Source organism: Mastomys coucha, unplaced genomic scaffold, assembly GCF_008632895.1.
Source record: "Mastomys coucha isolate ucsf_1 unplaced genomic scaffold, UCSF_Mcou_1 pScaffold21, whole genome shotgun sequence".
Taxonomy (NCBI): domain Eukaryota; kingdom Metazoa; phylum Chordata; class Mammalia; order Rodentia; family Muridae; genus Mastomys; species Mastomys coucha.
Genome location: NW_022196904.1, coordinates 130463263 through 130476803, shown reverse-complemented (window position 1 = coordinate 130476803; position 13541 = coordinate 130463263). Strand labels below are relative to the sequence as shown.

At 49.5% G+C, this 13541-nt stretch overlaps 2 protein-coding genes across 6 annotated transcripts in view; one reads left to right on the top strand and one right to left on the bottom strand.

Annotated features, from left to right (window-relative positions):
• Positions 1–1176: 1176 nt before the first annotated feature.
• Tmem80 (transmembrane protein 80) lies at positions 1177–9769 on the bottom strand. Its single transcript, XM_031388832.1, has 5 exons — positions 9321–9769; positions 5057–5076; positions 4323–4416; positions 4150–4242; positions 1177–2439 (listed from the first exon to the last, which is right to left on the bottom strand). Exons 1-5 carry the CDS (start codon positions 9337–9339, stop codon positions 2234–2236), a joined length of 432 nt encoding a protein of 143 aa, XP_031244692.1. The 5' UTR covers positions 9340–9769; the 3' UTR covers positions 1177–2233.
• Positions 9770–9839: 70 nt separating this feature from the next.
• Deaf1 (DEAF1 transcription factor) overlaps positions 9840–13541 on the top strand; it is a 35607-nt gene continuing 31905 nt past the window's right edge. Inside the window, exons 1-2 of one of the 5 annotated variants that reach the window (XM_031388827.1) lie at positions 9840–10306; positions 13386–13483. In XM_031388827.1, coding sequence (XP_031244687.1) covers positions 10018–10306; positions 13386–13483 — 387 coding nt within the window. In that variant the 5' untranslated portion in view covers positions 9840–10017. Of the gene's footprint in view, positions 10307–12948; positions 13125–13385; positions 13484–13541 lie in introns of those variants that run through there. The other 4 variants (XM_031388829.1, XM_031388828.1, XM_031388831.1 and 1 more) reach the window with 4 other exon arrangements.

Genomic DNA, 13541 nt, shown 5'->3' with positions numbered 1-13541 from the left:
ACCCTGCTCACCTTGCTATTTGACAGCTTGGGGCAGGTTTGGGTGAATTGAGAGCAGCCAACTAGCTGGCTAGGAGGAAATAAACAGAGTTGTGGCCTGCTAGCCAAGGTACTGCCCTTCTGTGAACAGGGTCCCTAAGGCCCCGGCTATTGTTCCTGGAGTTGGGGCAGAGGAAATGGGTGCTGCCAGGAAGTCAGGGTCCTAGGCTACAGTCTCAGAAGGGCAGGGCCCTAGCATGTTTGTCCTGGGCAGGTAGTTAACAGTTCCTAGGGTACTGGGTGCTCTGCCTCAGAGGGCCAACAGCACTGTCAGACCTGGCTTGTTGCCCACTTGACACACTTTGGGACACCACAGGTGAGCTGGACAGAGGGGTGGCAGAAGTGGACTCCAAGCCCAGCTCCTGTTGAACCCAGAGAAGCTTCCTGGTTCATAGCCCTTACTGCTGATCTCACAGAACTGGTCCAATCTTGCTCTGCCTGTAACCTCGCCCTGGCCCAGCAGGCAGGGGTCAAGTGGTCAGCTGTGTAATGGGAGGAGCAGGCTTATGTGTGTACCCTGACATTCCTGGGCAGAGCTGGGGATGGGTAAAAGGGTGGAAAATATGTAATGTGGCTCAGGTGAGGCTCCTTTGTGCTGTTACCGGTCTTCATAAACTCTGTCGTGAGGCAGCCCAAGCTGGTGGTGGTAACTGATGTCCACTCTGGGTCATGTGAAGTACCACGTCCACGTGGCCAGTAAGAGCAGGGGAGTAGCTGAGCCCTCCAGACCCACTGGCCTTAGCCCATTCTGCCTACCCAGGCTATACTTGCTCAAGCCTCAGGGATACTGCATTGGGAAGTGCTCATAGGCTTTCTAGACTTGGTCCTTCCCAAGCCTGCATGTGGGATAGGTAGAGCATGTCTCCAAGCCATTCTGGTATTCACCATGGTCTCTGAGAGACCAGCCAAGGACCCATGTGTATAGAAGGTTTCCTGGTCCCGGAGAAGGCTCTGGACGGCCCAGAAACCTACCACCTTCAACATACTTCACAGGGAGACCCCTGGCTAGTTACCAGGGTAGAGAGAAGCCAGGTAGAGGTTACAGAACAAGTCCCGGGATAGGGAGAGAAGGGGGACAGAGGGGTTCTTTCATACTGGACCCTGGGGAAGGTAGGTAGTTATAATGAAGACAAAATCATGACAGAATAACTACTTATTTATTTTTTTAAAAGAGAAGCTAGATATTTGAACATAGCATCATAAACAGAAAACACATAACAACGAAACTGTAAAAACAATACTGCTTAAATACTTTTTGTGGAGAAATGGGCTAGGAAAGGAAAAACAGGAGATGGAACTCACTTGGCACTCTACAGACTGTGACTCCCAGACTCCTAGACTAAAAGCTGTTCTTTTATTCTGTCTTCTGCTCCCTAGAACTTCCCCAGCCCCCACCCATGACAGTGACTGAGATGGCCATAATATCCAGCTCTCTGTGTACTTTTTTTTTTTTAGACAAGGTCTCACTGTGTAACCCTGGGTGACTTGCAAATAACTATGTACACCACGTAGGTTGGCTTTGAACTTACAAAGATATACCCATCTTTGCCTCCTGGGTGCTGGGACTAACGGTTTGTGTGCTACCATACCTGGAATACATTTGCTTTTGTTTCCTTTTGGAAACCAAGCAGTTTCATTCAGGGCTGGCCTGATGGGGAGTCAAATTGGAGGGACACCAGAACACAAAGCCTGCCATCCTGCAGCTCCAGAGGGATCCTAGCCCGGGACCAAGGTCTGGCAGCTAAGTACAACAAGCTCTCAGAACGAGACCCAGGGCCAGTGTGGGAAGCACAGAAGTCAGTGATCCCTGTGTGAGAAAACACATGGTGGCAGGCCAGCACAGCCAAGCACTCCTGCCAGGATGCTGTGTTTCTGGGACTGAGACAAGGTGGAGATGCAGGGCTGCTCCCAGCCGATGACTTCCTGAAAGGCTTTGCCTTCCACTGCCCTGGGGATCACTGGTGGTCTCCCTATAGCCAGCACCCCAGCCACAGGACCTGAGTAGACATTTCCGGGATTCACTAGACTCTTGTCCATGATGGCCATCTTCAAGCTTCTAAGTTTGTCTCTCCCTGGCTCCTGTACCCTCCCCCCACTAAAAAGATGTATAAACCATCTATAGACAATCAATAAAAAAGACAGCCTCCTTGTCTGGGCCAAGGAGGGGCACTGCTGTGCAGGTTACCCTGGCCCATCTACCTGATGAAGCCAGCAATGACCACCACTTGCAGGCCAGCCTCCAGCCCATGCAGCACCAGGAGAACGGTGCTAAGGACCGAGTCTATCCACAGTACCAAGGTCTGCCAGAGTAGGAAGTGAACAGAAAGGAGGCCACAGACTGCTGTGAATGCCAGGCTGGCTGCCAGTGGCACTTCAGCCTCCGTCAGATTGCCTTTTGTGCCTAGAGAAGAAAGAAGACATAAAGTGAGGCAGGTGCTGCAGGACAGCTCACCAGCCTGCCCAGCACCAGGTATTGTGCTTGCCAAGGGTCAACAAATTCATGGGATCTGTGAACACTGCCCATTGGGGCCGCTCCATGTCCGAGAGTGGCACAGGGGAAGCTCAGACTCTGTACTCCCTAAGGCACACAAACAGTTTGGTTTGAAAACTGTGGGCATTTGCCACTTTTTTCTAACTCCAAGTGGGATCAAAGGGATTTTGTTTAAAATATCTAAAAATATTTTAGTCTGGGCTAAAGCAGGCTGGTTCTGGAAAATTTCATGAATACTTATGAAAAACAAAACTGCCCACTTTACAAACAAATGGGTCAGTCATGGAAAATGCCAACTTGGAGCTGCCAGTAGCTGACCAGCTGCCAGGGGTGCCGGAGGGTCCGCTGACCCCAGCTGCTTGGGGTTGTGTCTGAAGGCTTGCTGACCCTAGACCTGGGTGTCTGATGAGGTTGGCTCTAGTGGATGGGGGTTACTCATGGGCCTGCTGAGTACTAAGGGCTTAGAGAGGTCCAATGCTGACAGCCCTCTACTGGATAGTATAAGGGGTTGTTGGCCTGACTCTTCATGACACAGCACATTTATGTGGACCATGAGAGCACTGCCTACTGAGCAGGCTGTGCAAGTTCCGGCACAGTCCATGGCAGCAGACACTGTAGCTCTGTCTAGAATGACCAGAGAGGACACTCTACTCCTAACAGAGTATGTGGGAGGCACCAGATCCAAGCCAAAGAGAAGGATCAGAGCCTGACGGTGCAATGGACCTGGATGTGGCACCTCTTTTACTTATGTCTGTGAGTGAGTATAAGAAGGAGTAGGGGCAGAGCTAGAGACCTAGACCTGTGCTCATCACTGCAGTCAGCTATGGCAGGAAGACTTCTGTGTATTACTTTTGCATTCCTTGTCCATTAGGAAAATCTACATGTTCTGACCCTAACCCTGATCTAAATGAACTGTGTGATTTGGGAAAACAAAACAAAACAAGAGGAGGGGGTAGGGATGTACTTCAGTTATTACAATGCTTACCTAGCATTCAGGAGCCCTAGGTTTGACCCTATCAATGCACAATATAACTAGACGTGATGATGCATGCCTATAATCCCAACACTCAGAAGGAAGAGGCAGAAGGATCAGGAGTTCAAGGCCAGCCTTACCCATTGAGACTCTATAGATAGACAGACAGACAGACAGACAGACAAATAGATAGCAGGCAGACAACTGGCCTCTTAAGGTGGGAACTGATGTGATATCGAGCTGGCTTGGGGAGGCAAAATCCCCTGTCCTTGCAAGGGACCTGGCAAAAACTCCAGACTTCCTCTCTGCCAGACTTTCTCCCTGAGGGCTGGAGAAGCCGACAGGGAAGAGGGAAGTCCAGAGGAGTGTTCTGGAGCTCTAGCTTTAGGCTGGGCTTCCGGTCTGTGGTATACACATCCTTCCAGACAGGAGGATGCTACCAGTGTCAATTAGTCTTGGAGCAAGGCTTCTGAATACTTAATACTTAATGACAACACAAGGTGATACTGCAAAGCACCCAGTAAAGCTGCCTGAATGGAAGTGTGTCCAAGACCCAAACTGTAAAATGATTAATACTTATAGGTTCAGGAATCTTGAAAGAACACCTATGGGACCACAAGCATTTTATGGTTTCACTGAAAACTCACCTAGGTATAGCTGAACTACTTCGAGAATTCCCATCAGAAGCAAGAGAAGCAGATCCAGGACCAGACAGTTACAAGGATAGCTGAAAACCTGACCTAGGAACACACACAGCCAGAACTCAGATCAGTTTATTAGGGGCACATTTCCTTTGATGGGCCTGGCACTCATCACTTACTTTTGTATACAATCATCAGGAGTGTAGCTATGAAGTACAGGGCATAGTACAGCGCACTGAGGTGAAACAGCATCTGAAGAGGAACTGACGAGAGCTGGTAAGTAATCAAGGATCCTCAAGCTCACCAATGGGATACACCAGGTGGGATTTACCACTCACTCATAGTTGCAAATCAGCAGGTCTGGGAAATTCTGACAGAAGGGTACCTACAGGTGGACATGGAACCCACCCACTGGCCCCTACTACTTGTGGCTTCTATTGCTACATGGGCTCCTGGAGTGCTCGCTCATCTGAGGGCACCTGGTGGTCACAGGAGTGATGCTGGCCCCCTCCCACCCTGGTAGGGCACAGAGGGAGTTCTTTATTCTGATTCATATCACAAATTACAAAGAGGATCCTTGAAATTTTCTTTAGAGAAAATATACCACTTGGCCATTCAAAGTATGGGGGTTTTGCCTCCTGCCATGTTGGTTTGGTTGGTGGCAGGCAAGTGGCCATCCCCTTAATGTGCCAAGCCTGTGAAAGGAACAGGGTTGAGCTGGGGGCCGACAGAGCCAGTACACCATGGGACACCTTTCCCTCTTATAAGTGACTAGTCAGATTTAAGGAAAAAAATGGGAGTGGGGGCCATGAAAGGCACAAAAAGGCTGAAATTTGACTGTGCCAGGTCTTAGTGTGGTCCAGCCCTGAGGGGCTATGCTTGGTCAAGGCCTTGGGAAGCAGTAGCAGGATACCACCTTGAAGGAGCCTTTCCCTGGAAGACAAAGGATAGCCAGTAAGATGCAACACAGCGGATGTTAGTTCTCTGACTCCACGTTTATAAACGGAAGTGACCTATGGCTGCAGCTAGGGTCTTGAGTCGCCTCTACAACCATCCCTTCTAGGACATTGTTTTCTGTTGGAATTTACTTAACTTCCCAAAATAACTGTCGGGGGGGGGGCAGTACTTTCTGAAGCAGCCATGTAACTATGCAGATTCTCAAACCATCTCCTGCTCCACACAGGTGTTATTTCCCTCATCTTGTGAGGGTCAGCTCTAGGGTGTAGTGGAGCTTCCCTGTGTCTCTGGATCTGAGGTTTTATATTTGAAAACCTGCCTGGCCCCTCCCTGGATGTGATGTGACCTGGGTCAGACTGCCAGTTTGGAGGATCACACCAGCTGCACATTCATGCTGTACACGTCTCTACTTGTGCATGCACACCATACAAACCAGAATTTGGCCAAAGCCTCCTGTAAAAGAGGCTGACTTCTGAGCAGAGACAGTGTAACAGCACCTGAACCCAAGCTCTGTCGTCTTTGGCTTGTTAGTTCCCTGTGCTCCCTAGAGTTTAAGCAGAGAAGGAAGTGATGCCTTGCTGACTTTTCTATGGGTCACTTAACTTTGAAGGCCAGCTTGAAGCTGCTTACTCTGGAGCTGTGGACTCTTGCATGGGCAAGTCATAAACTGGTAAACACAGGACATTAGTAACAGCCTTTGGACAGAATCCCAGCAGGCACACGTGTGGGAGCAGGAAGCCAGGTGAGTGGCTGGAGTGGCATTATGTTTCCACAGGCTGCTCTAGTCAACCTGATCTGTTCTTTTCCAGGCCACAGCTAAACTAGGCTACCTAGATACCCGTCAATATTTGGGTTGGTTTTACCTTCATTGGAGTTTTCTTCCTTTTGAATCATTTTTTAATTAACCCCCTTTATTTTATTTATTTATTTATTTATTTATTTATTATTTTTTGAGACAGGATTTCTTTGTGTAGCCCTGGCTGTCCTGGAACTCACTCTGTAGACCAGGCTGGCCTCGAACTCAGAAATCCGCCTATCTTTGCCTCCCAAGTGCTGGGATTAAAGGCATGCGCCATCACTGCCCGGCTGTTTTATTTTTTTTAAAGATTTATTTATTTCATTTATACGAGTACAGTGTAGCTGTCTTAGGCACACCAGAAGAGGGCATCGGATCCAATTTCAGATGGTTGTGAGCCACCATGTGGTTGCTGGGAATTGAACTCAGGACCTCTATAAGAGCAGTCAGTGCTCTTAACCACTGAGCCATCTCTCCAGTCCCCTTATTTTTATATGTATAGATATTTTGACTGCATGTATGTCTGTGCACCTCACGCATAAAGTGTCAGCAGAGACCAGAAGAGGGTGTTAAATCCCCTGGGTTTGGAGTTATAGATGGTTATGAGTTGACATATGGGTACTGGGAATTGAACCTGAGTCTTCTAGAAGAGTGGCTAGTGCTCTTAACAGCTGAGCCATCTCTCCAGCCTCTTTTTGGATCCTTTACTAATAGCTAGGATCAGGGCTGGGATATACATAAAAGACAAAACCCTTGTCTAGCTTGCAAAGGTCCCAGGTTCAATCCCCAACACTGCCACATATACCCCCCAAAAGTGGCAGAAGTATTTAAATTTTATCTGCTGGTTGTTTATTGTTAAAGATCAAAAATTTGAGACTTGGGGAAAAATATTGTATAGGGGCCTGGAGGGAGAGAGAGAGAGTTCAGCCAGTGAAAGCACAGACTGTTCTTATGGAAGAACCAAAGTTTGGTTCCCAGCACCTACGTGAGGCAGCCACAAATGTCTCTAACTCCAGCTCCAGGAAATCTAATGCCTTCTGGCTTTTTGAGCACCTTGCACTGAAGGGTTCCCCTCCATATACACACAATGAAACATTTTAAAACTACTGTATAAAACCCTCAACTGGGTCCTGACTCAGTGAAAGAAGAGACTTGAGGCCCCAGGGAGTGGGGAGGTCTGGTGGGGTGGGGTGGGGATGGGATGTGAAACAGTGAGAGGGCAGACTGGGAGAGTAGGATAAAGACTGGACTGTAAAAAAAGATTAAAGAATAAAGTAAACAAAAAAAGCCTTAAATGGCATAATGTTACTTTAGTTAGTAAGTTAGTTAGTTAGTTAGTTTTTTGGGTTTTTTGTTTTGTTGTTTTTGTTTTTGTTTTGAGACAGGGTTTCTCTGTGTAGCCTTGGCTGTCCTGGAACTCACTCTGTAGACCAGGCTGGCCTCGAACTCAGAAATCTGCCTGCCTCTGCTTCCCAAGTGCTGGGATTAAAGGCGTGTGCCACCACTGCCCAGCAAGATTATACTGTTTTGTTTGTTTCAATTTGGAGATAAAGCCTCATTGTTTAGTTCTGACCTGTTTGGCCAGGAACTCATATCCCTGACTCAGCCTCTTAATTGCTGGATTAGAGGACATGGCCAAAAGCCCAGACTGGAAACTGAGTGCTTTATGTGGTTTAATTTCAAGACTGTTTTCTTCCCCAGGATTTCCTTTTTACTATAAACATACACACAACAATAGCATTCCCAAGTTTGTGGTAGCTATTAAACAAAGCATACAGTAGGAAGTGCCTGGCAGGTGAGGCTGCATGTGTAGTGTAATCACATTTCTAAAATTTGTTCCATTAAGGAACATTGGGAAAATGGATGGATGGATGGGTGGACAGACACTGATCTGAGCTGGCTAAGACCAGCTTCTGACCCATATTGCTAGCACTTGACCCTGCCTGCCCATATCATCTGGGCTCAGACCTCCTCATTTAGCCTGGGACTCAGCCATGGTGAAATATTGGCTACAACACCTTCTAGCTGCCCGGGACTTAAGTTAGCCACAGGTGTGTGTGTGTGTGTGTGTGTGTGTGTGTGTGTGTGTGTGTGTGTGTGTATGTTCGGGTGTGTATTCACCCAGGCTGACATAAGGCCATGGTGGTGTCAGGTGTGTATCAGGTATGCCATGGGTGTACCCGAGGCATACCTCAGGTATGCTATGGAGGTGCTGAGAAGAATTATAGGTGTGCTTGGGATGAGCTGAATGTATGCTATGAATATCTTTCGTGTATCTTAGCGAATGCCAGAGGCATGCTACAAATGAATGTGTGGTAAACTGCAGGTGTGACAAGGTGTACCCTAGGATGAACATCGGGTGTGTCACAACTATACCTGGTTAAAAAAAAAAAAAAACATCAAAGGCAAGGGACTGAACTTTGTAGCTCAAAGTTCCAGAAAGCTAGGTATTTGAGGATTGAGGAAGAAAAGCAGCTGACCTTGACTTCAGACTCCAGAATCCAGAGGAAAAGCAGACGATCTCTAGCCCAGACACCACGCAGGTGCAAAAAGAGACAAAAGACCCTGAAACTCCAATACCAGTTTGTCTAAGGAAAACAGCTAACTTATCTAGAATGCACTTAACAAGCACCCTTCCCCTACCCTTAGCTACAAAACCCCAGCCTAAAGCATGTAGTTTATTGTCTTGAACTAACTGTGGTCATTGACTGGATCCTGTGCCCAGAATTTAATAGCCATGTCTCTAGCACAAGCCTGCTTTAGCTGTTTAAGGTCAACTAAAGCATCATTTTTTTCCCCTACAAACTTAATTCTTACTTATCCTTACATCTAGGGTGAGCAACAGGGGTTCACGAGTGTATTGTGGATATGCCAGGGGTGAGCTGAATATATGTTATGGTTGTCCTGGGTATTCTCAATGTGCTAGTCCTGTGTGCCAAGGTGTAGCGAAAGATGAGAAATAGGTGTGTCGAGGGCGTACTCGGGGTGAGCAGCGGGTATGCCATGGGTGTGCTCAGGATGAGCCATAGGTATGCCAAGCATGTCAGCTTTAGTGAAATATGGTGGTGTAGTTCGTATGCTACCATAGTGTACTCTGGGTAATTCACAGGTGGACCCCCGGGTCACAGAGGGTGTGACATAGTTGTATACAGGGGTGTATCCCAGTGTATGCCTCAGGTATATCACTGGAATACAGAGAGAGTTTCCGGACAGCCGCCGGGATACCCTAAGTGTCCTCACGCCCAACCGGAAGACATCACCCCCCTCTCGCTCTCCAACTCCGGCGCAGAAATCCGGGATAGTGGGCCCGGTTCCGAAATAACATGGTGACAATCAGAGGAGTTGCAGAACCAGCTCAAACAGCCTCTCATCGTGACAGCTTGACCACACGGTCCCGGCGATCGCATAGCCCCGCCCGCCTCACCTGCCCGCACGGCCGCCATTTTGCCGCTGGGTCCGCCACAATCCCAGCAGCCTCTTGGCCGCACCCTCCCGCCATCTTCGCTCCGCCCGCCGCGCGCTGCAGCGAGCGTCCGACCGTGGCCGAGGCCCGATTCTCCCGTCCGGCAATACTCGGGAGCTTTCGGATAGAAGGAGGCGGGCACTGAGGCTCCGGAGAACTCTACTCGGAGGCATTCGGCGGAGTTCGGCTAGGCCTCGTGTGGGTTCGGCTTTCACCGCCCCCCAGAGGGGGTTGGAAAAATCCAGTGGCGCCAGGGTCTGTCTGCGAACCCAAACTTCGTTGGAAGCAGGGGAGAAACTGCCCAGAGCCGGCCAGCTCTGTCGGGCAGTGGCCACAGTCAGATCAGCCTCTTAGACAGCGAGGAGGAACCGCTCGTAAGCTTTCGTGAGGCTTCGGGACCATTCGTACTAACTCGCTTCTGTACTTCGGGAAACTTCGGAGCTCTTCGGTTCTACACTCGGGATATCAGCTCGGCTCTGCGGGCGGCTTCGGCTCGGTTCGGCGGGCGTCAGACTGCCTCTTCGGTCGCTGCTCGGGCGGTGGCTTCGGGCGGCCTCGGCCCAACTCGGGCGGCCTCTTCGGGCTCCGCTTCGGGCTCGGTGCCTGGCGCTTCGGGCGGTCCCGGACAGCGCCTTCGGGCGGACTCGGCGGAGTCCGTATGGAGGACTCGGACTCGGCGGCAAAACAGCTGGGCCTGGCCGAGGCGGCAGCGGTGGCGGCCGCTGCCGCTGTGGCGGCGGCCGCCGCGGCCGCAGCGGAAAGCGAGGCGGAGGAGCCGGTGTTAAGCAGAGACGAGGACTCGGAGGAGGACGCAGACTCCGAGGCGGAGCGCGAGACGCGGCGGGTCACCGCTGTGGCGGTGATGGCGGCCGAATCTGGGCACATGGATATGGGTACCGAGGCTCTGCCCAGCCCCGATGAGGCCGCCGCCGCCGCCGCCTTCGCAGGCAAGTGCGCCCGCCGGCCTCGCGCCTCACCGGGTTCCCGCGTACAAGCCCTGAACACATGCACCACATGCACAGGCTGCTTCCCATATGCTTTATGCATCTGTCATGCACATCTGTCTTCCAGGAAAGGCTCTCTTCCACCTGTCCTGCACATCTGCTCAACACCTGCCCTGCCAGTGCACTGCACAGTGACCTGCACACCTACCCTGCCCCTGTCCATGCCCTTGCACCTGACATCTGCCCTATACACATGCTCTGCACCACCTGTGCACTTCACACCTGCCCGTGCACTTCACACCTGCCCGTGCACTTCACAATGCCCTGAACACCTACTCTGAACCTGCCCATGCACCGCACAATGCCTTGCACACTTGCTCTGTCCCTGCCTTGCATCTCGCAGTGCCCTGCATGCCCATCTTGCACACACACACACACACACACACACATACGCACGCACGCAGCCCACACTCTCACTCCACTAGCCCGGCTCCGCACTAGACTTGTTCCCCTTGTGTGAGTGTGCTTCTCTGCTCTTTGTCTTTTTTTACCCGTTGGAACTTTCTCAGTACCGTACTGCCTTGTCCTCTCCTGCTGCTTCCTGGAAGCTGATAGCACAGATGGGTCAGATGTGAATTCTGTCTGGAGGTGCTCCAGGTATGGTCAGCAGCATTACTGCTAGTAGACCTGTCTGCCTCAAAGGCCAGTTCAAGTGTGACTTGAGAGGGGGAGGAGAGTCATCCAAGGCAGACAACGGTTGCAAAGGTAACAATGCAGAAATCAACCTTGCTCTGTATAGTGACATGAGAGTCTCCATGCTGCATCTTTTCCTATGCAGATATCCCATCCTTCTCCATGTCTTAGCTTTCCATTTTGTTCCTTCTGTTTTCTCACACATAGAGCAGCCAATTCTCATGTTTTATGGAGCCTTGAGCTGAGCTGTATCACCCCTTTCAGGTGATACCACACCACACTGCCTCCTACACGCCCTCCCCCCACCCGCCTCCAGCCTTTGACCTTCCTGAGTGTTGAACTCCCTACTAACTGGAGCCCTTGTATGTTTTATGCTTGTACATTCGAATCCTTGGAAGACCATCATCTTGCCTTGCTTCTTGTTTTGTTCTTTCCAATGTGAAGCTGCAGGTTTGGCTTGGGGGTTTTATTCAGGATACATCAGAGCTGAAGCTTAACTCTGGGTGGGTGTTTGTTCAGCCTGTTGGGACAGGAGCACAGTGGTAGAGAAGCCTTGCTTCTGCTTGTTTTCTGCCCTACCTACCTGAAGTCTAGATCCAGTCACAGGAGTGAGGGAAGCTTCCTAGAGCTTTTTAAAAAAGATATGTATTTATTTTTATGTTTATATATGTGACTGCAGGTGCCTGCAATTCCTCGTGGAACTAGTGTTTCACATGGTTGTGAGAACCTAACATGGGTGCTTGGCTTCTCTGAAAGAACAGTATGCTCAAAATCTTGGAGCCATCCTCCTCTCTTCCCAGAGCTCTCTCTCTCTCTCTCTTTTTTTTTTCAAGTTAATTTAATGTGTGTGGCTGCTTTGCCTGCATGTATCTCTATGTACCCATGTTTGCTTGATCCCCCTTGAAGTCAGAAAAAGGCTCCAGTTGGAACTGAGTTATAGGGAGTTGTAAGCCTCTATGTGGATGCTGGGAATTGAACCTAGGACCTTTGGAAGAACAGACAGTACTCTTAACTGCTGAGCCATTTCTGGTCCATGTCCTAGACTGACTTTCTCTCTCTCTCTCTCTCTCTCTCTCTCTCTCTCTCTCTCTCTCTCTCTTACTTTCTTGTCTGTCTGTGTAACCCTGGTCATCCTGGGACTCCCTCTGTAGACCAGGCTGGGCTGGAACTCAGATCTGCCTGCCTCTGCCTCCTGAGTGCTGGGATTAAAGACATATGCCTCTGCTGTCTGGCTTTTCCTGGAGTTTTTAATGCTCCATTTTCATCCATGGATTCTGGGTTGATAATTGGTAATTGGGGCCATGGAATTTTTATCCTATTTTGCATATATTTTTCTGAGTTCAGGAAAGAAGTATGATGTTGTCTGTGGTGACAATAGAATTGCATCTGTGGTGGGTGTGTATATGTGTATATATATATATATATATATATATATATATATATGTATTAGAATTTTAGTTGTATATTTATGTATCAGAAGATTCCTAATTTTTCTTGTTGTAAGTTTTTGAAGTCTGATAATATCCAGGTAGCTCAGTGCTTGCTGAGTTCCTAAATTAGGTGTGCCCCATGTATGGATTGGTAATGGACAGGATCTAGACAGGTACAAGGGGTACAGGTTGGTTAGGGCTGGAATAATGGGACTGGCAGGACTCCAGTTAGCATCTTTGGGTGTTTCCCTTATGCCAACAGCTTCCCTGGGTTTTAGGCATTTTAGAATGTTGGGTGGCAGACAGAACTATGGTAGAGATTGGGAAGGCCAACTGCAAAGGATACAAAGTAGCAGGCAGTAGGATACAGAAGAACCTAGTGATGCTGTGGCAGGAAACCTCAGGGACATGACACATCTTTGTAGAGCTGCTCTGAAGTTGCTGCTGGTAGACCTGTTTGCCCCAGGAGTGAAGTTCATGCTGCAGGAGCGGCTGTGGCAGGCTGACATGTTTTTCAGGAGGAAGAGTTTCTGGGGAAGGATGTCATGGAGACCTCAGACAGTGGACACAAGACTGTAGGATGGCCTGAGCTATGGCAGTGGAGAGGGATGAGGCTGGACTGGAGTCTGCCATGTCTTGATCGACAAGGAGGTGTCCCAGACCTATGGGACTTGCAGCTTCTTTGCAAAGGGAGAAAGGCCAGTGGTGGAGTGGGGATGGGGGGTTATGGTGGACATTTCTGCTGCATGTGAAAAGCTTTGGTGGGGAAGGGTAGAGATCTCCCTTTTCTGGGAGAAGCAAGTATTTTAGACTGGACTAGAGATGTCAGCTGAGCATTAACAGAAGCATTAAAATGTTTGGGTGGTCACGGGCGCTTTCAGGCTCACAAGTAAGACCTTTGCTTTTTGTGCGCTCCCTTCACTGTGTGTGAAGTTCCAATCTGTTCCATTCTCTTGTAGAAGTGACCACAGTGACTGTGGCCAACGTGGGGTCCTCAGCAGATAACGTCTTCACAACATCTGTGGCAAATGCGGCATCGATATCTGGACATGTCTTGGTAAGCTGTCCTTGGGTGTAGTTCAGAGTACCTGGCAACTCTTTCTCTTTTTTGTTTT